At 60.9% G+C, this 22,169-nt stretch overlaps 2 protein-coding genes across 13 annotated transcripts in view; one reads left to right on the forward strand and one right to left on the reverse strand.

Annotated features, from left to right (window-relative positions):
- The first annotated feature begins 73 nt into the window (after positions 1-73).
- On the forward strand, positions 74-1,484 carry NME3 (NME/NM23 nucleoside diphosphate kinase 3). Of its 3 annotated transcripts, none has more exons than XM_063618450.1 (5): positions 74-334; positions 413-554; positions 652-753; positions 830-934; positions 1,057-1,484. In XM_063618450.1, the coding sequence occupies exons 1-5, from the start codon at positions 289-291 to the stop codon at positions 1,172-1,174; spliced, it is 513 nt and encodes a 170-aa protein (XP_063474520.1). In that variant the 5' UTR covers positions 74-288; the 3' UTR covers positions 1,175-1,484. The 3 variants fall into 3 exon arrangements, with proteins under 3 accessions (XP_063474520.1, XP_055099280.1, XP_055099281.1); XM_055243305.2 differs by having other exon boundaries at positions 413-543; positions 830-942; XM_055243306.2 differs by having other exon boundaries at positions 413-543.
- The window catches only part of MAPK8IP3 (mitogen-activated protein kinase 8 interacting protein 3), a 63,597-nt gene continuing 42,910 nt past the window's right edge, over positions 1,483-22,169 (reverse strand). For 3 of the 10 annotated variants that reach the window (XM_055243286.2, XM_055243284.2, XM_063618408.1), the window contains 24 exons: positions 14,306-14,317; positions 13,471-13,488; positions 12,440-12,497; positions 11,924-12,076; positions 11,131-11,212; positions 9,286-9,416; positions 9,036-9,092; positions 8,761-8,931; positions 8,021-8,147; positions 7,614-7,709; positions 7,370-7,528; positions 6,651-6,816; positions 5,669-5,851; positions 5,402-5,591; positions 5,164-5,283; positions 5,009-5,089; positions 4,841-4,908; positions 4,513-4,661; positions 4,073-4,244; positions 3,890-4,003; positions 3,701-3,739; positions 3,430-3,609; positions 3,182-3,331; positions 1,517-3,105 (listed from right to left, as the gene is read on the reverse strand). In XM_055243286.2, coding sequence (XP_055099261.1) covers positions 2,984-3,105; positions 3,182-3,331; positions 3,430-3,609; positions 3,701-3,739; positions 3,890-4,003; positions 4,073-4,244; positions 4,513-4,661; positions 4,841-4,908; positions 5,009-5,089; positions 5,164-5,283; positions 5,402-5,591; positions 5,669-5,851; positions 6,651-6,816; positions 7,370-7,528; positions 7,614-7,709; positions 8,021-8,147; positions 8,761-8,931; positions 9,036-9,092; positions 9,286-9,416; positions 11,131-11,212; positions 11,924-12,076; positions 12,440-12,497; positions 13,471-13,488; positions 14,306-14,317 — 2,798 coding nt within the window. In that variant the 3' untranslated portion in view covers positions 1,517-2,983. Of the gene's footprint in view, positions 3,106-3,181; positions 3,332-3,429; positions 3,610-3,700; positions 3,740-3,889; positions 4,004-4,072; positions 4,245-4,512; positions 4,662-4,840; positions 4,909-5,008; positions 5,090-5,163; positions 5,284-5,401; positions 5,592-5,668; positions 5,852-6,650; positions 6,817-7,369; positions 7,529-7,613; positions 7,710-8,020; positions 8,148-8,760; positions 8,932-9,035; positions 9,093-9,285; positions 9,417-11,130; positions 11,213-11,923; positions 12,077-12,439; positions 12,525-13,470; positions 13,489-14,305; positions 14,318-22,169 lie in introns of all 10 variants that reach the window. The other 7 variants (XM_055243285.2, XM_055243283.2, XM_063618406.1 and 4 more) reach the window with 6 other exon arrangements.

Consider the following 22,169-nt stretch of genomic DNA (forward strand, 5'->3'; position numbering starts at 1 on the left):
TGTGGTCCTGGCCCTGGCCTGGGGGCGCGGGGCGGGGGTTTGGGCGGTGCGGAGCAGGGCGCCGCGTGGGTCCTGGGTGGGTTGTGGGGGATACAGTTAGTGTCCGAGCTACTGGAGGAGACTTGGCCTCCGCAGCTGCCCTCCGGCACCCCACGGCTGTTGGGTTCCGGGGTGCAAGTGAAGCAGCGTCCCCGCGGGCGGCCGCGCCCTGACCAGGCCTCTTTAAGTGCAGGCCCCGCCCCGGGCGCCACCGCCCCGCCCCGCGGATCCCGCTCCCGCACCGCCATCATGATCTGCCTGGTGCTGACCATCTTCGCCAACCTCTTCCCCGCAGGTGAGCGGCGCGGCGCGGGCCGGGGGCGGGTGGCCGGTGCTGGGCCGGCCTGATGCCCCGTCCCCGCCTACCCCGCAGCCTGCACCGGCGCACACGAACGCACCTTCCTGGCCGTGAAGCCAGACGGCGTGCAGCGGCGGCTGGTGGGCGAGATTGTGCGGCGCTTCGAGAGGAAGGGCTTCAAGTTGGTGGCGCTGAAGCTGGTGCAGGTGGGGGCGCGGTGAGCGAGCGGGGGCGCGGTGTGGGGGGACGGGGGGCGGGGACCTGGGGACGCCTGGGTGCCGGGCGCGGGCGCAGGCGGCCTGACCCTCCCGCAGGCCTCCGAGGAGCTGCTGCGCGAGCACTACGCCGAGCTGCGTGAACGCCCGTTCTACGGTCGTCTGGTCAAGTATATGGCCTCCGGGCCGGTGGTGGCCATGGTGAGTACCCGGGAAGCGGGCGGGCGGCCCCGGGACCCCCACCCCCGCGTGATACCGCGCCCGTCCCCTCGCACAGGTATGGCAGGGGCTGGACGTGGTGCGCACCTCGCGGGCGCTCATCGGGGCCACGAACCCGGCCGACGCCCCGCCCGGCACCATCCGCGGGGATTTCTGCATCGAGGTTGGCAAGTAAGGCCCGCCTCGGGGACGGTCCCAGCCCCGTCCGGCCTCCCCCAGTTCGGCCTGCGTGGGACCCGTGCTGGAGGTCTCTTTCCCGCGCTCACGCGCGCCTCTTCCGCGCAGGAACCTGATTCACGGCAGCGACTCGGTGGAGAGTGCCCGCCGCGAGATCGCGCTCTGGTTCCGCGCAGACGAGCTCCTGTGCTGGGAGGACAGCGCCGGGCACTGGCTGTATGAGTAGCCCGGCAGGTGCGCGTCGCAGAGGCTCTCACACTCCAGCCTCCTCCAGGGCCCAGGTGGCCGGGCCTCTGGCCCCACCCTACAGCGCTGGGAACATCCCTTTGGATGCGCTGCTGAACTTCCATCCACCTGTGAGGACGTTGCATCAAGGGTGGCGCGGGCCTCTCCAATCCCTGGTGTACAGGGCTTCGTGCCCGAGGAGCTACTCCAGGAGCCTGCGCGGCTCACCTGGAAACGTGCCAGGACGCTGTCCTGGTGCCCAGCCCAACGTGATCCAACTTTTCTTTTTATAATAAAGTGAAGTCCTCGTTTTCGTGTCGGTTTGGGCCCAGGAACAGGCAGCTACGACGTTAAGACGTTTATTACATACAGAGCAGATATGTGGGTTTGCTTGCAGGGCCAAAGCCTGAGGAGAATCGTCACCCCTCCCCCAGCCGCCCCACTGCTCAGCCCGGAGTCACTTCGAGATCCTGGGGGAACAGACGAGGGAGCGGACATACATCACAGTGGAGGTGGCAGGGTGGTGGGGAGAAGCCGGCAGCGCAGCGGCTGCAGCCCTCGGTGGCCAGCGGGGCTTGTGGGGCAGCTCCCCAAGATCTGTGCTTCTCTGGTTGGGGGTGGGCGTGGGGGCTGGGCTGCCCTAATCAGGGCCTCCCAGACAGGAGTGCAGTGGGCCTGGAAGGTTGGAGTAGCCAGAGAGGCCCAGCTGGGCAGGGAGAGCAGTCCAGGGTGGCGTCTGCCCTCTACGGGCTTGGAGTCGGCTGGGGGCGGCTCCGTTCTCAGCCCCACGGGCCTCTGCTTGGTGGCCTCTCTTGCTCCCTGGGAGCAGGCCACAGCGGGCAACCCTAGGCACTTAGTAGCGTGTCTGGGAGCTGGGCTCCGTGGAGCCCCGTGCAGGAGGCAGGCCCCGGGAACACATCATCCCCCATCAACCTGAGGCTGAGCCTGCGTCCTAGGACTGATCCCGGAGAGGCCTGGGCCTGCCCTGGCAGCCTGAGAAATCCCAGCCTGGGGGCTTCTGGGAGGGACAGGACTCCAGGGCCCGCTCCTCCAAGGTGAGTCTTATGCCCAGGCAGAGCCTGGGGGGCACACGGGTCAGAACGGGGCTGGCGAGAGCCTGCCTGCATGGGCAGGATGGGATAGCAGTCTCTCTTCTCAAGCAGCTGCCCCAGGGAGCCGGGCCTCGTGCTTTCATGCCAGCTCCCTGGGCAGGGGACAGCTGGGGTGGGGACAGACAGAGGATAGAGGCTTGAGGACGGGGAGGCCCCAGAGAAGGCCGGCTGGGGTGCAGGCACCTGGGCAGCCTGAGGCCCACCTCCCTGGGCAAAGGCTAGTGCCTGGCCCAGCTCCCCTAGGCAGAGTGAGGGCCCAGGAGGCAGGGTGGCCCCATGAGCAGCATGCAGAGGTGGGCCCAGGGCAGGCAGCCTCGGCGGCGGGGAGCCCCTGCCTCTTCCAGGGGTGCTGGGGAGTAGGAGGCCCAGGGTAAAGCCAGGACTACCTTGGATTCTACCTGTGCTGGGCCCAAGGTGCCCTGGACTTGAGGACTCCGGGCTGGAAGCTGGCCAGGAGCTGCCTGGGAAACTGTCCCGAGAGCATTTTCCCCTCGGGTGGAAGCACCCCTCCCCTCCTCCTCCCAGCTGATCGGCATCCCCGCACTCCCTGCCCGCTGGAGGGGCCAGACTCAGGTGAAAGCTGCAGGTTGAGAGGTTAGAAGAGGGGCGGCGGCGCCTGGCTGGCTACCCCGCGGGGCGGGCGGGGGTCAGGTGGTCGGGGGTCCTATGTACAGGTCGGGCCAGGCAGGGCAGCAGCTTCACTCGGGGGTGTAGGACACCTGCCACACGATGATGTGACTGCGCTCCGCCTTGGACAGCATGGGCTTCACCTGGCTCACGTCCCCTGTGCCCTCCTCCGTCTCGTCGTCCTCTCCGTCTCCTGTGGGCAAAGCAGCAGAGTGAGGGCCAGGCTCCCCCCACGCGCAACCTCAGCCCTGTCCCTGGGCCCCGCTCACCAATGCGGAAGTCGATGTAGCCCTCCCCACCGCTCAGCACCAGCACGTTCCGCAGCTTCTGGCCCTCGACCTCCGAGGCAGGGGCAGCTGGCCCAGGGCCCTCGGCTGGGCTGTCCAGCACGCTCCCGTTCAGGGTGGCCAGCACGTTCCCTGGGATGGCAGAAGCGATTCAGGACAGTGGCCTCCTGGGGGAGGCGGCGGCCACTGGCGTGCAGGGGATGTGGATGGCAGGAGGGGCCCAGCCTCACCTGGCACCGAGACAAAGAACTTCACGGCATCGCGGTGCCCATGGAAGCATAGCTGGGCCTGGGCCATGGAGCAGTAGGGGATGAAGCTGCTGGCCGCCCTGTCACTGCTGTCATCGCCGTACACGTGGATGATGCCCCCGGGACGGGCGCCCTCCCCAGAGGTGGGGGATGTCTTATTGGCTGCAGGGAGAGAACCCAGAGGCGCTGAGCCCGCATATAGATGGAGGGTGGGAGAGGCTCCCGTGGGGGGACACGAGGTGGCTGGGCTTACCTCGGAGCCCCAAGAGCTGGCCTCGGTGCAGGACCACAGCTGGGGACATGGGAGGAGCATGGGAGAAGAGGAGAGCGGTCAGCGTAGGGGCAGCGAGGCACCCTCCCAGGTGGCCCTGCAGAGCCACTATGTGAACCCACGTACACCTCTGGCAGCACCACTGCCCCTGCAGGGTTGCAGGCCACTCACTCTCTGTCAGGGGGATGGAGATGACCACTCCGTTGCCAGTGCCCACCCAGAGCCGGCTGCCCGCGACAAGCAGTGCCGTGATGCGTACGAAGGAGAAACCCAGCTTGCCAGTGCCTGTGGGGGAGAGCGGTCAGGGCGGCTGGCCTTGAGCCCCCCACCGCCCCACCTGGCGTGGCCCCTCACCTAGCATCTTGCTGACGTAGGGCTCGATGTCCACGTCCTGTAGATGCTGGTGCGTGTGTGCGTGGTAGAGACGCAGGGTGGAGTCCAGGCGGATGGACACCCATACGCCATCGCCGATCCACGCCAGCTGCCGCACCTGGCTCTCCCGCCGCGGGTGGGCGTCAAATGACTTCTGTGGAGTCATGGCTGCCCATCAACAGGGCTGGGGAGAAGAGAGGAAGTGGGGAGCCCCAAACCTGCCACAGCCCCAGGGCCACCTGCAGCAACCCTCAGACCTCCCAGCCAGCGCCTGCTTTGCGCCTGTTCGAGCCTGAGTCATAGGTGGTACGGGGGAGATGGGACCCACACAGGGCCTCGTGGACTTCCGGACGGAAGACGCGGGAGAGCTGCTGGCCGGCAGGAGCCTCTTCCCCTCCCCGGGGCCCCTGGCCAGCACTCGCCTCAATCTGCATGGTCTTGGGCTGGATGACGTGCACCTTGTTCTTGTAGCCACACCACACGCGGTCGTACACAACAGCCATGCAGCGGATGGAGTGGTGCGGGTGGCCCAGGTCCATTAGGTGATAGTTGCTCAGATCCCACTGGCCATCTGGAGGGAGCCCCGGACACCTGCTCAGGCCTGGCCAGGCCCCACCTCTGCTCAGGGCATCAGGGGTTGAGACACCCACTGCCAGGCTAAGGAGAGGCCTGGAACCCCGGGAGCCCCTTGGCTAAACACTGCCAGGGCCATCAGCTGCCACCCACACACCACATGCTGCCAGGCCCCACCTTCACCACGGTGGAAGATGGCCAGGGTCCCGTCCGCCAAAGCCACCAGCACACGGCCTTTGACATGCCTGAAACAGGAATGTGGTGAGACTGGTTTGGACCAGGCTATGCCGGCCCCTTCTGCCCTGTTCCCCCGCGACGCCCGGCCCTCAGTCTGGGGTCACCCACACCAGGCTCAGCACGGAATCCTTCAGCTTGATGGAGTGCAGGCACTTCTTCCAGTTGGCCACAGCCGAGTGCACATAGAGCCTAGAGAAAGAAGTGGCGATGAACGAGGGGCTCACCCAGGACCCTCCCTCCACCTTGCCCTGGGCCCTTCCTACCAGCCGTTCTGGGCTCCCAGCCACATGGTGGGTGCAGCACTGCTGCCTGCTCCCGTGGGGTCCCCGTTGGGCTCCGGCTCTGGCTGCGTGCTGCTGCTGTCAGGCTCTGGCCCATTCTCACTGCAAGAAGAACGGTGGCTCCGGGGGGGCCACGGAGCATGCACCTGCCCCAAGACCCCGAGGCCCTTCCCACCTCTGCAAGCCTTCCCTCTGCTCCTGCCCCAGCCCAAGAGCTCACCTGCCAGGCTGGGGGCCAGAGGACGGGGTGGGGGCTGGGTCAGTGAAGACGTGCTCTGTGAGAGGCCCAGGCCGCAACGTGGCCGTCTCTGGCTCGCTGGGCCCAGGGTCTGGCACCTCCGTGGCCTCTGTGGCCTCCTCTGTGGACTGGGACGGGTTGACCTTCCCATTGGCGATGGTGGCCACCTCCCCTGTGTTAGGAGAGGTGAGCTTGGGCTGGGCAGAAACGTGGGAATGAGGGGGTGGGGGAAACTCACCCAGGACTCACCCTGCCCCTTGTCTAGCACTGGGGTGTCCCCTCGGGAGGAGCAGTTGCTCCGCGGCACGTTGCAGCGGGTGGCACAGCCCACCAGGGTGATACCGGCCAGCACACCGTCCGCGCCCGGGTCCTCTGGGTTCACGTCGCTGTCCAGGAACATCTCCCCAGGGGGGTAGTCGCTGTCACTGGCCGCTGGGGAGAGGGACGGCCCATCAGCCTGTGCTGGGGAACCCACTACTGCAAGGGCGTGCCCAGCACTCATACAGGGGCAGAGGGAGCCGGGGCTGGCCTTCCACTCTCCCAGCAGACCCAGCTTCCACACATGGCTCCACCCACGGCCCACCCAGGACCCTCTGCCTGGAGGCCTGGGGCTCCAGCAAGCCTGCTCTGTTGGGTGGGCCCCTGGGCCAAGAGGAGCTGAGTAGTAAGACTCTGGTCCTGGGAGCAAACAACCTGTGATCCTGTGGCAGACCCTCAGGACCCCAGACAGCCCTGTGGTTCCACACCAGAGACCTGGCAGAGCCCTCGCCACCCCTTCGTCCTCCCAGTGTTGGGGCTGGCCCAGAACATCACCAAGGCTACTGCCCACAGGGGTGACACGAAGCTCCTCACCCACACCCCCTTGGCCCCTGGTGAGGCCGTGAGATTTTGGCCCAACTGGAGGTTTCACATTCAGCATGAGGAAATGTTTTCCTGTGGTCTCCGAGTGACGCTTCAAGCTGTGGGCCATGCCCACCCGTCGCCCTCTAACCAGGTGAGCGTGGGTTCCCGAGTAGGCAGGGAGAAGAGGGCGAGGCCGCCGCGAGCTTCCTCCCAGAAACAGGGCCCAGGGCCTCACTTGACTGGGTGCTGCCCCTCCCGCCGTCCACTGCCACATTCCCGTGTCCACAGGACACCCCGAGAAGGCGGGTGCTGGGTGGCAGAGCTTTTACTTAGCTTGCTAGTAAAAGGGAGTGGCGCCCGAGTGGAGACGCCCCCTCCGGCTGCTCACCGGGGATGCTGGAGATGCACAGCACGTGCGCGTTGCAGACGGTGAACTGGTCCACCACAGTGCCCGGCTGGTTGGCGTCGATGATCACCACCTTGCTGGTAGTCAGGGTGCTGGTCAGAATCCACACCCGGCTGGAGGTGGCGTCCATTTCAGGGAGCTCCTTGGCCTGTTTCAGGGCACGGGATCAAGGTCAGAGCCCGAGCTTGAGGCTACCCGGCAGCAGCACGGGGCCACGGGGCTCCCAGAATCTGTCAGGATCCAGCCTTGACTGTAGCTTGAGGGGACATGGCTGTCCTCCCCCAAGGCCAGAACAATGTGGACTCAGGACTGCACTCTAAAGCACTCACAGACACGCTTTCGCCTCCACAGAGGAGGCCCCTGAGCTCCAGGAGGCCCAAACTGGGCCATAAAACTAAGCCTCCCACCACTGGGAAGCAAGCTCTGCCGCTCCTGGGCTCCTCTGTGCCTGCTGCCCGCCTGACCCCTGCAGCCCAGTGCAGCCCACTGCAGGCCACCTGGGCGGTGAAAACTGAAAACGCAGAAGGCGGCTAAGTCCTGGGGAGGGAAGACACTGCTTCCTGCAGTCTAGGAGTCCCTGCGCTGCCCTGCTTCCGGGCGGTGTCCCCAGCTGTCCTGTGTCTCACTCCCAGCATGCTCTGCAGGTGAGCTGTTCTGAGACTAAGCCAGGGAGGGTGCCCAGTGGCCTCGGCCATGCTCACCTTCTTCTTCTCGGGAGACGCGTGGGCGCTCTTGGGCTCGCCGTCTCCTTCGCGGTCGCAGGTCAGGGGGTCGCGGCCTGGCACTGGCTTGACTCCATTCCCAGCGACGTCCTCATTGGGCCTCCACCCGCTCAGGTTGACGCCCGCGGCACACCACAGCTGCAAGGGCCGGGGTCGGGTGTCACCGGCGCTCCCCAGCCTCCCGCTCGCCCAGCCAGCCTGAGCGGGGTCCTCGCAGGCTCACCTTCATGGTGGGGTCCTTCTCCACCAGAGGGCGGCAGTACACGGGCACCGGCACGTTCTTCATCCGCGTGTCCTCCTGGCCCCCGTTGGGACTCAGCTGCAGGGAGCAGGGAGGCGCCGTGGGCACGAGCCCTGGCTCCTACCCATCCCTCCAGAAATCTGAGTCAGGGAGAGCTGCCAGCTTCTGGCGGCAGAGCCACCTCAAGACTGGAGGCAGGTGGGGGTGTGGGAGCCTCGGGGCTCCTCCTCTGACCATCCAGACCCCTGCCCAGGAGGCTCACTAGGAACCTGCCAGGCCCCGCCCCACCCGCCGTCCCCTCCCACCCCCTGGCACCGCCTCGCCCTCGCCCCGCCCCACAGCGCCCCACCCCTTACCCACGCCCCCCCCCACCCGGTCCCCGCCCGCACCTGCTTGTACTTGGCGGGCAGGCTCCAGCCGCAGGCCTGCAGACGGCCGTCGTCGTTACGCACGTGCTCACGCACCTGGCGGTACTGCTCACGCTTCTGCTCTCGACGGGCGGAGGACGTGCAGTCGCTGAGTGGAAGAATGATGGGTGATGTCTCTGTCCAGGGTGAGCGGCACCCACAGTGCCCCAGGCTTGCCCAGGGGGAGGTCACGGCAGGGAGGCCCGCCTAGGCCCATCCTCGCCTTTTCGCGGCCACCAGGTGCCCAGTTGGGAAGGGTGGCTTTCCCAGCACCGGGTATGCCCCGGGCTTGGAGGCCACAGCTGGCACCTGCTTGACCCAGAGGCTGCTCTGCTGCCACAGTCACTGAGGGCTCCACAGACCGGGACCTGGAGTGCCACCGGGGCACAGGCATGGCCAGCGACTCCTTGCTGGACGTACGCCTGAAATGGCTCCTTGCTGCAGAGGCCACCGTGGAGCCCAGCACAGCCCCCTGACTGTTGGTGGGCACAGGCTCTGCCAAGGGACATCCTGAACCAAACACTGTGGAGCCAGAGCAGCCCAGCTCCCCGCTGCAGGGAGGGGCAGGCAGTGTGCAGGGAGCGGTCACGACCCCTGGCATGTGGCCAGCAAGGTGGAGGCTGCCCTCAAAGTCCCGTTTCAGGGCCTGGAGGGGAGGGGCCTCAGGACAGGGCCTCCCCAACCCCATTGCAGGCCACAAGTAGGGGCTGTGGGACACTCACTCGTCAGGGAAGAATTCCAGGGTCCGGCTGCCTGCTGAGATCGGGCACATGGCATGGTTGCGGCGCTGGCTGAAGCCGGCTGCGGTGGGTGACTTGTAGTGGATGTTCACCGAGGGGTAGGGGCGCTTGGCTGGAGGGGGGCTGGAGGAGGAGCTGAAGAGGCGGCTGAAGCTGCCGGAGGCACAGGGAGGTGAGGGGTGGGCAGAGGACCAGGGAATCTCCCCGCCCCTTCCCCTGCAGCCGCTGCCCACACCCCCTAGGGGCCCCCAGCTTACAACTGCCAGATGGTCGACTTCTTCTTCTCCTGGACAGATGGGTGCTCTCGGGACGCTCTGCAGGGGAGGGCACAGGGAGCAGCTGCTAGCGCCCTCACGCCTCCCTTGCCTGAGACTCTCTGGGCTCCCACCAGGAAGCACCTGGCGCACTTCAGTCCCCCCAGAAGACAGGGAGGTGCCGAGGAGGGAGCCGCAGTCCTGCCATCAGGGGTGATCCCACAGCCTCTCCTGGGGCGGCGGCAGCTCCCACCTGATCATCTCCGTCCACCGCACAGCCTCCTGCAGCTCCATCAGCCGCTCCTTGTACTGGTTCCGCTCCATGAGCACACGGGCCATCTCCACCCGCGTGAAGCGGCGGCGCTGGGCCATGGGGATTTTGTCCTGCAGAGGGAGAGGCACAGAGGCTCAGCCAGCCCTGGGAGGCTGGGTTACACCTGCTTCCTCCTGGGGTGCCTCCACCGGGGCAGGGGCGGGGCCTCCAGGTGTAGGTGGATCTCAGTGCCAATTTCCTTCAGAATCTCAGGCAAGAAGCGGTGTGGAGGGGTGTCGGCAACGGGGGAAGGGAACCCGGAGTCGGCCTGACCCTGCCAGGGCTGCCATGACACGCGTGAGGCACGATGTGGGTGATTTTCCCTGCGTGTCCGTGGAGGCCCCAAATGCCTCAGGTGAGGTGCAGGTGGGACTGGACCAGTGTGAAATGAGCAGACGGGATGCTCTAGGAAGGGTCCAGCCGGCTGAACACTTTGGGTTCTGACAGACCCGTGTGGGGCCTGCGGTCTGCTCCCCTACCCAGGGCTGCTCAGCAGAGCTGCCAGGGAGTGGGGAAGTGTGAGTCCCCACAGGGCTCCTGGCACTCAGCACTCCGTGCTTGCAGGTGCACGTCCAGCCTCAGGCCGTGACAAGGAGCAGAGGCCCAGGACCAGTGGCACCTTCAGCTCATGTAGGAGGGGCTGCAGGGGAGATATGAATCGCCTTCCACTTGTGTTTCTCCTAGACCATGGGGGGTGCAGGGTGCACAGGATGGCCAGAGACATACAACCTCACTTTATCGTCACCATGGCCCCCAGGTGACTGAGCTAGTGCAGGTGAGGCCGGCATCCTCCCTGGAGCCGGGCCTGCTCTCCTTAAGGAAGGAGGCCGGTGGCCAACTGACAGGCAGTGCTCTCTCTGGCCTCTCCTCTGGAGGGGTGGTGGTTCCAAAGGGGAGGGCCTGCAATGCCTAGGCAGCAGAGAGCATGCCCTGGGGCCTCCCGGGCTCCTCAGGGGTGGGGTAGGTCCTGAGAAGGGGACAGCAGGTGACTGACTTGGAGGACTGGCCAGGCTGCAGAGCCAGGGAGACCCGCTTGTGACCATACAAAAGGCATGCACCAGGACTTGGGTGCTGACAGGGGACCCGGCATCCTGCCAGGGCTGTGGTCCTGCCCAAGGGCCTGGTTCTGACTCCATGTGGTCTCGGGAGTGGGGTGGCAGATGATGCCGCTGGGGACAGGTGTCACCCAAGAGGGGTGGGAGAGCTGTCAGCCCAGAAGAGCCAGCGAGTCCCCAGGAGCCTGCCTGGGCCCTCTGCCCGTGCCCACCCCAGCCCTGCATGTGAATAGTGGGATATGCTGATTCTGTACAGAGACAGAAGGGCCGGTGAGTCCCCGGGAGCCACCCCCCAGTGCCCATGCCCCGAGTGGGAACAGTAAGATGTGCTGTGTGTGAATACCGAAAGGTACTGCGTGTGAATGGTGGATGGATATACTGTGTGTGAATAGTGAAAGGTACTGCGTGTGAATGGTGGATGGTGGCCGCCCAGCGAGTGAATGTGTGGGAATGATGGCTGCCCCACGTGTGAATGCGTATGAACAGTGGTCACCCAGCGTGTGAATGTGTGGGAACAGTGGCCGCCCCGCCTGTGAATGGTGAATGGTGGCCGCCCCGCCTGTGAATGGTGAATGGTGGCCGCCCCGCCTGTGAATGGTGAATGGTGGCCACCCTGTGTCTGAATGGTGAATGGTGGCCACCCTGTGTCTGAATGGTGAATGGTGGCTGCCCCATCTGTGAATAGTGAATGGTGGACGCCCCGCATGTGAAGAGTGAAGAGTGGATATACCGATTCTGTACAGAGATAGCTGCTTACATCCTCCGCCTCTTCTTTGGGTTCACGGCGGGCAATGATGGCCTCAGACTTCACTCTGTGAGAAGGGGAAGGAGGCAGGGAGGGTGAGGGCCTCCCGGGGCCTCGGGAACACATAGCGGGCAGTGCCCACCCCGAACTTGTGTCCTTGCCTCTGTGCAGGGCTGGGGGCTCTCCCCACAGGGACCCCTGCAGCAGCCGTCTGCTTCAGAGCCCTGAACGCTTCTGCCAGTTCCCTGGGGACAGGTAGCCCTGAGCCACTGCTGCATGAGTGCCCTGAAGCCCAGCCTTCCATCCTGGCTGCCCGGGAATGCGGAGGGGGGCAAAGCAGAGGGGCCCTGGCTTTGGCAAACCCAGAGCGGATCTGGGTCCCTTCTTGGGCAGAGGCATGGTCTCAGGGACCCCACACCTCCTCTGTCCATCAGAGAAGGGATGGAGCCCCAACATACAGCTCTCCGGGGGCCATGGCCAAACCTTGGCTGATCAAAGGGCTGGAGGAGTGGGATGGTGTGAGCTGTGCCGAGCCCCGCACGACGCTGTGCAGAGAAGGAACGCGTAAGACAGGACCAGCGTGCGCTGTAGTAGGCTCAGGAGGAGACCACGGCCCCACTCGGCTGGTCGGGGTGGAGTGGCTGTGAGCTTGAGCTGGGGGTAGGCAGGCTGTGCACAAAGCCACTCAGGCTGGAGAGCAGGCACTGGAGGAGGCAGCCACTCCAGAGCCCTGAGGCCGGGGTCCCTCTGTGAACAGCTTTCCATGCCCTGCCCTCACCTTTTCAGTTCCTCTTCCAGCTCCTTGATACGGTTTTCCAGCTTGACTTTGGCCTGCTTGGCAGCCTCCAGCTCACCTCTCAGCACCTCCTGCTCCCCAGAGAGCTGGTCGACCTTGGCAATCAGGTCGTTCTTCACCACGTTCAAGGCATTTCTTTGAAAAAGCAGAAAGATGGGAGTGCCACAAGCGCGGCATACAGGTACGTGAAGGGGCCTTCCCAGGGGCGCCTGCACTTCTGCCCTGGAGAAGGCACAGCCTGGTTAAGAAGGTGGCTGAATGGGAGACCCCATCCCTATCTTAGCTAAACTCTATAGCACCCTTGCTAGAGGCTCCTGGAGATAAGCTTTCTAAAGAAACCAGGCAGAGTCCTGCTCTAAGTTCCTCCCGCCGGAGATGAGGACAGCTGCTGGCGGTGGAGCCAGGTGCTCCCAAGGCGCCCTCCGGCCCGGCTCACTCTCCCAGCCCTGATGAGGAGGGCTGCCTCAGCCCTACCACACAGGAGAAGGGCACTCTTACTTGGTTTCCAGAAGCTGTGAGTTTTCCAGTAGCAGATTCCCCACTTCTTTGCCCATTCCTGAAATAGAAGGTGCGGAGGTTTCACCTGTGCCCTTCAAGACAGGACCCTGATGCCGCCGCACCTGCCTCAGGGCAACAACGCTTCCGAAGAGGGTAGCCTGGCTGGGGGTGACGCCCGATTTGCAGGGAGCGGGGGCCGTGAAGGGCGGGGCTCATGCTGGGCCCGCAGTCTGTGCAGAGAGCAGGCTCCCAGGCCTTGGGGTGGTTCTCATGTCCGACCAATGTCACAGGCCGGCTGGCCGGATGCAGGCCCCTGAATGGCCGCTGTGCTGCCACCTCAGTGCCCCCAACAGGTCCGTCACCAGGCAGGCCCTCTTGGAGCCACCACCCTCAGGCAAGTGATGTTGGAGCTGCGGTGAGGGGACAGGTGGGCAAGGAGAGGCCTGGCCCTCACGGCAGGGCCAGCAGGGCTGGGGTGCAGCGATGGGGCACGGCTGTGAGGACAGGGCTCCCTGGCACCCTGGCAGGACTGATGGCTCCTCTGCCACCAGGCCCCAAGTGGACCTGGACTGAGCTCCCTGCAAGCATGCCCCAGAAACCCCAAAAGGATGGAAAGAAACTCCAAGGTCCTGCCCTCCCACACACTCCCCCACTGTCTATGCAGTCATGAAACAGCATCACACGCCTCTGTGCCTGGGCTCAGGGGTCCTGCCTGCTGTCTCTATTATGACCTCCCTTGCCTCAAACATGGGCCTTCCTCCCCACAGGCAGGGTCTGCCCTGCACTTGTGGGGGTTCAGAGAGGCTGGGGCTGCCCTCCTCGGGCCTTCAAGTCTGTCCCTTGGGGAAAGTCGCCACCTCCCACAGCCCAGAGGCAGCCTGGACAAAGCGAGCTTCACCCAGGGCTGCCCTCCTGACCCCGGCGGCCCCAACACTGTCCCCATCATGCAGAACAAAGCAAACGGCTCATGAAGCAGGACACCATGTCGGGGTGGAGGAGCGACGCGCGCTGGAACGGGGCCTCAGCCTTACCAAAGAAATCATCGCGCACTAGGGAGCCGTCCCCGTCCCACAGGAGATGGGCAACCAGGGCGGGAGGAGAGGGAGAAAGGGAGAGAAGAGAAGCGCGTTAAGCCCGTGTGGACAGCAGGCTGGGAGGAATTCAGAGCGGGGTCTGCTGGGTTAGGGTGGGCGCAGGAGGGAGTTAGGAGGGCAGGAGATGGGATGGAGCCAGCTACTCCTTCTGGAAAGTTTATCCTTGGGGTTACGTAAAGACTACCAGGCCGATGTCACCTGTGGAGCAGGCAGCTAACATCTCACCCCAAATTCTGGGCTGGGTGGGGCTGAGGACAGAAGGCACCCCTGTGGGGATGGGCTGCTCCTGGAGGCTGGGGGGCTGCACCTGGACAGCCTCTGGGTGGGGCCTCAGAGCCTCCTGCTGTGCAGCCAGAGAGCAGGACTCGACCTGTCCACCCACGTGGGGAGGGGACCCCGGGCTGGGCTTCGTAGGGGCCTCAAGGACCCCTGACTTCTGGGGTGCGCCTGACAGCAGGGGAGGCCCCAGAGCTGGCCTTGGCCATGTCCAGTCACTGCCGTGCGTGGCTTAGGGCTCCGCAGGGCCTTCAGAAATGGCCCGCGGGGACTCCTCAGGCTGGGGGGGTTGGGTTCCAGGTCATTGTCAAGTGGCTGGTGGAGCAAGCTGAACAAGCTTCCGAGCGGCGGTGGCTGCGAGCAGAAGCACAGGCGCTGCGGCGACGTGGGGGGCAGTCCACACAGCCACGGTGACGGGATAGCTCGGGGCATCCCCCGTCCACCCACTCCCCCCCTCCACACAGAGGGGAGACAGACAGGAGAGTGAGATACTCACCTGAGAACTCCCCTGGCGTGTCCAGCGAGGTACAGAGAGGCAGGGGAAGGAAGGGACAAGGTCAATTAGTGACTGGAACTAACAAAACAAAGAAATTCTTATTACAGAAAACCCAGCAGTGATTCGGCCACTCCCATGTTGCAGGGCAGGAGAGAGAAGGAGCAGCCTCCAGCAGGTCCGGGTGCCCCGTGCCCCCAGGCAGAAGCCTGCAGGGAACCAGGCCCAGGCGCCGTGGTCCAGCCCAGGGCTGTGTTGCTGAGCCCTGACCCTAAAGCCTGCTCCCCTCTGTTCCCATCGCCCATCAGGAGGGCAGGCCCCCTGCAGCCCCCAAGATGCAGGACTGTGAAGAGGACAGTGTGTGTGGCAGGTGCCCAGCCTCCAAAAGCCCCCCAGTGTGGGCGAGGGAGAGAGTGGCGCAGGAGACACCGCAGACGCAGGCCTGGAGCTGGACTCCTAGGCTCCTGGGTCAGCCCGGGTAGGGCAGGACCTTGGTGAAGGATGACTGAAGACACAACGGGAGCAAGGGCCCCACTGTGGAGGGCGGAGAGAACACGCCAGAAAGCAGAGGAGGGGTGGGGAGTGTGGGGCGAGGCATCCTCACTGGGTCCTGGCCCCTCCCTGCACAGGAGGCTGGCGAGGGAAACGCTCTGCGGGAAAACACCGCTTCCTCCAACAGAGGTGAGGACGCGGTTCTCTTCTGCTTGCTTGTTTCACACAGAAAGGAAAACGGCATTAAAAAGTCACTTGAGGCCGGGCACGGTGGCTCACGCTTGTAATCCCAGCACTTTGGGAGGCCGAGGCGGGCGGATCACGAGGTCAGGACATCGAGACCACAGTGAAACCCCGTCTCTATAAAAATACAAAAAAATCAGCCGGGCGTGGTGGCGGGCGCCTGTAGTCCCAGCTACTTGGAGAGGCTGAGGCAGGAGAATGGCGTGAACCCGGGAGGCGGAGCTTGCAGTGAGCCGAGATTGCGCCACTGCACTCCAGCCTGGGCGACAGAGCGAGACCCCGTCTCAAGAAAAAAAAAAAAAAAAAGTCACTTGAGCTGGGCGCGGTGGCTCACGCCTGTAATCCCAGCACTTTAGGAGGCCGAGGCGGGCGGATCACAAGGTCAGGAGATTGAGACCATCCTGGCTAATGCAGTGAAACCCCGTCTCTACTAAAAATACAAAAAATTAGCCAGACATAGTAGCGGGCGCCTGTAGTCCCAGCTACTCGGGCAGCTGAGGCAGGAGAATGGCTAAACCCGGGAGGCAGAGCTTGCAGTGAGCTGAGATCGCACCACTGCACTCCAGCCTGGGCGACAGAGCAAGACTCTGCCTCCATTTAAAAAAAAAAAAAAGTCACTTGATTTAGATGACAAAACGGTTGTTATAGGAATTCCAATAATAAAGCAATTCCCAATTCAAGAGCAGATGTCCTTCTCTCTCATCTCGGCTTCCCAGGGCAACCACTGCTAACGGCCAATATTCTCCTCTCAGGTTTCCTTCTAGATAAGCAACAGGTTTCAAAGAACAAAAACGGGACCCCATTATCCGTCTCTCTGGGAGGCTTCCCGTGTTCCACTCAGCACTGTTACGGGACTTTCCTGTGCTGGGGTTCCTGGATGCCTTTATTTATTTTTTGAGACGGGGCTGGAGTGCAATGGTGCTATCATAGCTCACTGCAACGTTGACCTCCCAGGCTCAAGAGATCCTCCCACCTCAGCCTCCTGAGTAGCTGAGTCTACAGGTACATGCCACCACGCCCGGCTAATTTTTGTGTGGTTTTTTTTTTTGTGGGTTTTTTTTTTTAGTAGAAGTGAGGTCTTACTATGTTGCCCAGGCTGGTCTTCAACTCCTGGGCTCAAGCAATCTGCCCACCTTGGCCTCCCAAAGTGCTGGGATTCCCGGTGTAAGCCACGGTGCCTGACCCCGGTTGCTTTTTTTTAGATGGGGTCTCGCTCTGTCACCCATGTTGGAGTGAAGTGGCGCGATCCACCTCCCAGGCTTAAGTGATCCTCCCCATCAGCCTCCCAAGTAGCTGGGGCCATGGGTGCGTACCACCATGCCCAGCTACGTATTAGGTAGAGATGGGGTTTCGCCATGTGGCCCAGGCTGGTCTTGAACTCCTCAGCTCAAATGATCCACCTGCCTTGGCAGGCATGAGCCACTGCCCCTGGCCTGGTTGCTTTTAATGCCCTGCACTGTTTCTCTATGGGAATATCTCATCATCTGTCACTGCACCCGCTCCCCTGAGACTTGGTGTCCCTGTGTGAGGGCTTGAGGTAGTTTTCAGGCCTGTGACTGCCCGACTGCTCCCTCGAAGGTTGCACCTCCAGCGGCTGCTCCACCGCCACCACCGCCAGTGCTCGGTGGGGCTGCACCCATCACCTCTGGCTGGCGTGGAGGGCAGCACCTGCTCCACCCAGTCAGCCTCGACTGTCCTCTTTATTTTCAATCTTTTAGGGAAAAAGTTTTCTTGATTTTCTCTTTATTTCTTTATTCTTTCTGAAATTGAGCATCTTTTCAGATGTTTATTGGTATAGCCTATACATTTCCTTTTCCTTTTTTTTTGAGAAAGACTCTCACTCTGTCACCAAGCTGGACTGCAATGGCGCGATCTCAGCTCACTGCAACCTCCACCTCCCAGGTTCAAGCGATTCTCCTGCCTTAGTCTTCTGAGTAGCTGGGACTACAGGCACATGTCACCAGGCCCAGGTAATTTTTGTATTTTTAGTAGAGATGGGGTTTCACCATGTTGGCCAAGATGGTCTCAATCTCTTGACCTCGTGATCCGCCCACCTTGGCCTCCCAATGTGCTGGGATAACAGGCATGAGCCACCGTGCCCGGTCAAATTTCCTGTTTTATCTTCTGACAATTCCTATTGTACATGGCTTCTTTTCTTTCTTTTTTTAATCGTCGAGGACTTGCTTTGTTGCCCAGGCTGGAGTGCAGTGGTGTGATCACGACTCCCTGCAGCATTGGTCTCCAGGGCTCAGGCGTTCCTCTCGCCTCAGCCTCCTGAGTGGCTGGCATGATTCTCAGGCTACACACTAAACTCAACTTGAGCTAAAATTCACTTCAGCTATGTCCGTGGCTGCTACATGTGTGCACCACAATGCCCGGCTGATTTTTGTACTTTTTTGTAGAGGGGGGTCTCCCTATGTTGCCCAGGCTGGTCTTGAAGTCCTGAGCTCAAGCGATCCTCTTGCCTTGGCTTCCCAAAGTGCTGGGATGACAGGTATGCGTCACCGTGCCGGCCTTTATTTTGATTTTAATGATGTCTCCATCATTAGCCACAGCCGTCATTATCTTCCTTTATGGCTTTGGTCACATAGAGAGGCCCAGATTATGAAAATAATCTCCAATATCCTTTTCCAGTTATTTTTTATTTTTTCTTTCTTTTTTTTTTTTTTTTTTTTTTAAGACAGAGTCTTGCTCTGTCACCCAGGCTGGAGTGCAGCGGCATGATCTCGGCTCACTGCAGCCTCCGCCACCTGGGTTCATGGGAGTCTCCTGCCTCAGCCTCCTGAGTAGCTGGGATTACAGGCACTCGCCACCACGCCCAGCTAATTTTTTTTTTTAATTTTTAGTAGAGACAGGGTTTCACCATGTTGGCCAAGATAGTTTCGATCTCTTGACCTCATGATCCGCCCGCCTCGGCCTCCCAAAGTGCTGGGGTTACAGGCATGAGCCACCGCGCCCGGCCCCTTTTCTAGTTCTACTATCCTTTGTTGATGTTCTTATTTTTCTGAGACAGGGTCTTGCTCTGTCCCCCACGCTGGAGTGCAGTGGCGCAATCATGGTCCACTATATCTTTGAACTCCCAGGCTCAAGTGATCCTCCTGCCTCAGACTCCCAAGTAGCTGGGACCACAGGTGCCAGCACACCCAGCTGCGTTCTGTTGTCCTCGTAATTGTGTGCTTAGATCTTTAATCCACCTGGAAATCACTGCTGTTTATGGGGAGGTCAGGCGTAGACTTCATTTTGCACCAGCAGCAACTAAGGCAGTACATTTACTGACTCATCCGCCGTTTTCCACGGTTTGAGATGCCATACTTGTCATACATAGATGGATTCCCGTGGCTCCAGGTCTGTCTTGGCTCTTGGCCCTGAGCTCATGAGCTTGTATCACGGGTTGTTGCTGCCTGCCTCAACTGCGCAGCTTTATGTGGAATCCCGCAAGCTTGTTCTCTCCCCACGTTTTCTGGGATATTCTCACACGCTTCCTCTACTGGATCAACTTCAGATCCGTTTATAGAGTTCCAGAAAAATCTCCAACATGCATGTGGGTACTTTTACTGGTAATGAACGGATTCCCGTGGGAACGGTGGGCTGCCTGTGACGTCAGCAGACAGCTCACAGGGCGTGTCTTCGGGTCGGGGCACGTGGCAACACCCTCTGCGCGTATGGCTTCTTTTATGTCTTTCGGTGGTGCTTCCGAATCTTACACAGGCTTGTCTTTTCTCAAGGTTATTTGTGGATATTTTCTTCTTCTTCTTCTTTTTTTTTTCCGAGACGGAGTCTCGCTCTGGAGAGCAGTGGCATGATCTCAGTTCACTGCAACCCCCGCCTGCCAGGTTCAAGTGATTCTCCTGTCTCAGCCTCCTGAGTAGCTGGGACTACAGGGCCCGTCACCATACCCGGGTAATTTTTGTATTTTTAGTAGAGACGGGGTTTCACCATGTTGGCCAGGGTGGTCTCGAACTCCTGACCTTGTGATCCGCCCACCCTGGCCTCCCAAAGTGCTGGGATAACAGGCGTGAACCACTGTGCCCGGCCTATATGTGGACAGTATCTATGTCTGGCTACTACATCGGTGGAATCTCTCCTGAGGGCTGCCTCATCCGTGCAGAGCAGAGCGGAGAGAAAGATCAGCTGTGCGGATTCCAGATTCCAGCTCAGCAATGTAGGGCACGTAGTATAACTTCTCTGAGTGTTAGTCATTCGTAAAACAGAAAAATAAGTTCCTCAGTGAATATTTGCTGTGAAATTCCCATCAGGTAGTGCGGTAATAGCTGGTACAGATCCTAGCACCAGCGACGTGCTCAGTCAGTATTAATTCCCTTACTCCCTATTAGGCCAATTTTTTTTTCTTTTTTTTTTTTTGAGACGGAGTCTCGCTCTGTCACCCAGGCTGGAGTGCACTGGCACAATCTCGGCTCACTGCAAGCTCCGCCTCCCGGGTTCACGCCATTCTCCTGCCTCAGCCTCTCCGAGTAGCTGGGACTACAGGCGCCCGCCACCACGCCCGGCTAATTTTTTGTATTTTTAGTAGAGACGGGGTTTCACCGTGGTCTCGATCTCCTGACCTCGCGATCCGCCCGCCTCGCCTTCCCAAAGTGCTGGGATTACAAGCGTGAGGCACTGCGCCCGGCCTTTCTTTTTTTTTTTTTTAAGAGACAGGGCCTCACTCTGTTGCCCAGGCTGGAGTGTAGTGGCGTGCTTACAGCTCACTGCAGCCTCAAATTCCCAGGCTGAAGTGATCTTCCTACTTCAGCTTCCCAAGTAGCTGGGACTTACAGGTGCACACCACCATGCCTGCCTAATGTTTTATAAAATGTTTTGCAGAGATGGGGTCTCGCTACGTTGACCAGGCTGGTTTTGAACTCCTAGGCGCAAGTGATCCTCCTGCCTTGGCCTCCCAAAGCTCTGGGATTACAGGTGTGAGTGACTGTGCCTGGTCTCCCTGCCTTTCTTATACGCATTATGTTTAAGGCTCTGGAGAGGCACCAAAAGGTCTCTTACTCCCAAGAGCAGCCTGTCATGCCAGCCTGAGCTCGGCGGTGCCCAGATGACCAGCACCCTGCAGAGTAGGGCAGCAGAGCCCAGAGTGCACAGAAGGCGTGGAATGCACAGTGGCTTGAGGCCTCGTCGTGGAGCGCACAGTGACTCACGGCCTCCATCGTGGTATGAGAAAAGGACTGCCTCAGGGTCTCGTGGGAAAGCAGGCTCCTGGCCAGTGCCCTCTAGGTGGGCGCTGCAGGCAGTGGCTGTGCAGCAGGGCAAGGCAGCACAAAAGCCACGGGTTGAGCACAGGGTACCACAGCCAACAGGGTGGGCGGATGCGCAGGCCACAGAGTCCCTGGGTGGTGAGAAAGCTGCCAATCCCGGTCATCTCTTGGAGCCGGGCGGGGGTCAGAGTGTGGCTGGAGCACAATTCACAGCCCCCCAAAGGTGGAAAGCACCAAGCAGGGGCCCATCAGGGCAAACAGATGAGCACGTGGTCTGTCCGTGAGATGGAAACTACTCAGCAGTGAAAAGCCAGGAGGCACTGACACGCTGCAGCTGGGATGGACCCTGAAGATGTGACGCAACGTTAAAGAAGCCAGGCAGAAAAGGCCCATTGCTATGAAACGTCTGTAACACGCAAATCTACAGAGACAGAGCGTGGATTTGTGGTTGCCTGGGGCCGGGGAGGGGGAGACAAAGCGACTGCTAATGGGCACGGGGTTTCCTTTTGGGGGTGGAGACGATGTGACTCTAAACACTGAGCATGCTAAGACCCACTGGACTGTACACCGTAAGTGAATCAATTACATAGTGTGGACATCACATCTCAATAGAGCTGCTGAACAGCGCAGACCTTGCTCAGAGTTAGGGCTGCTGTTCTGGGTTGGACCTGCGTTCCAGTCCGAGCTCTCACCGTCATCTCACCCTCTCTGACCTCAGTTTTTTTTTGAGACAGAGTCTCTCTCCCTGTCACCCAGGCTGGAGTGCAATGGTGCGATCTCGGCTCACTGCAATCTCCGCTTCCTGGGTTCAAACGATTCTTCTGCCTCAGCCTCCCGAGTAGCTGGGATTACAGGCGTCCGCCACCAGGCCCAGCTAATTTTTTTTTTGTATTTTTAGTAGAGACGGGTTTCACCATGTTGGTCAGGCTGGTCTCAAACTCCTGACCTCAAGTGATCCACCCGCCTCAGCCTCCCAAAGTGCTGGGATTACAGGCGTGAGCCACCGTGCCCGGCCTCAGTTTCTTCATCTATAAATGGGGACACTGGCAGGAGGACGGCTTGATGCTGCAGTAAGGACCGACAGTGGCCGTGCCCGTCAGTGCTGCCACCCATGGAAATAAGATACCACCCACAATGAGAAGGGCAGCTGTGACCTGACACTGTGTGTTCTGCGTACACATGTGTCATACGTCTGTGGGCCATGGGCCATGGTGCCTGGTAAGGTGTCACCAAGACATTAAAACAATCGGCCAGGAGCGGTGGCTCACGCCTGTAATCCCAGCACTCTGGGAGGCCGAGGTGGGTGGATCACGAGGTCAGGAGATTGAAACCAGCCTTACCAACACTGTGAAACCCCATCTCTACTAAAAATACAAAAATTACCTGGGCATGGTGGTGCATGCCTGTAATCCCAGCTACTCAGGAGGCTGAGGCAGGAGAATCGTTTCAACCCGGGAAGGCAGAGGTTGCAGTGAGCCGAGATCGCACCACTGCACTCCAGCCTGGGCCACAAAGTGAGACTCCGTCTCAGAAAAAAAAAAAAATCATAGCATGGTGGGGAGGTTCCCTCTGGTTTTTACCCTCTTCTTGGCATTTGCTGATATTGTTTAAATATTATTATAAGCATATATAATTTTTTCAAAAAATAAAAAAATAGCTAAAAAATATACATTATCGGCCGGGCATGGTGGCTCACACTTGTAATCCCAGCACTTTGGGAGCCTGAGACGGGTGGATCACCTGAGGTCAGGAGTTCAAGACCAGCCTGGCAAATATCGTGAAACCCCATCTGTACTAAAATACAAAAATTAGCCGGGCATGGTGGCACATGCCTCTAATTCCAGCTACTTGGGAGGCGGAGACAGGAGAATCGCTTGAACCTGGGAGGTGGAGGTTGCAGTGAGCCAAGATCATGCCACTGCATT

Source organism: Symphalangus syndactylus, chromosome 14 (assembly GCF_028878055.3).
Source record: "Symphalangus syndactylus isolate Jambi chromosome 14, NHGRI_mSymSyn1-v2.1_pri, whole genome shotgun sequence".
Classification (NCBI taxonomy): Eukaryota; Metazoa; Chordata; class Mammalia; order Primates; family Hylobatidae; genus Symphalangus; species Symphalangus syndactylus.

What these genes read in the sequence shown, in the direction of transcription:
- NME3 (XM_063618450.1), top strand. Translation starts at nt 289, where the DNA reads ATGATCTGCCTGGTGCTGACCATCTTCGCCAACCTCTTCCCCGCAG. An exon ending in CGCCAACCTCTTCCCCGCAG is followed by an intron (nt 335 to 412) that starts GTGAGCGGCGCG and finishes CCTACCCCGCAG; the next exon opens with CCTGCACCGGCGCACACGAA. An exon ending in CTGGTGCAGGTGGGGGCGCG is followed by an intron (nt 555 to 651) that starts GTGAGCGAGCGG and finishes ACCCTCCCGCAG; the next exon opens with GCCTCCGAGGAGCTGCTGCG.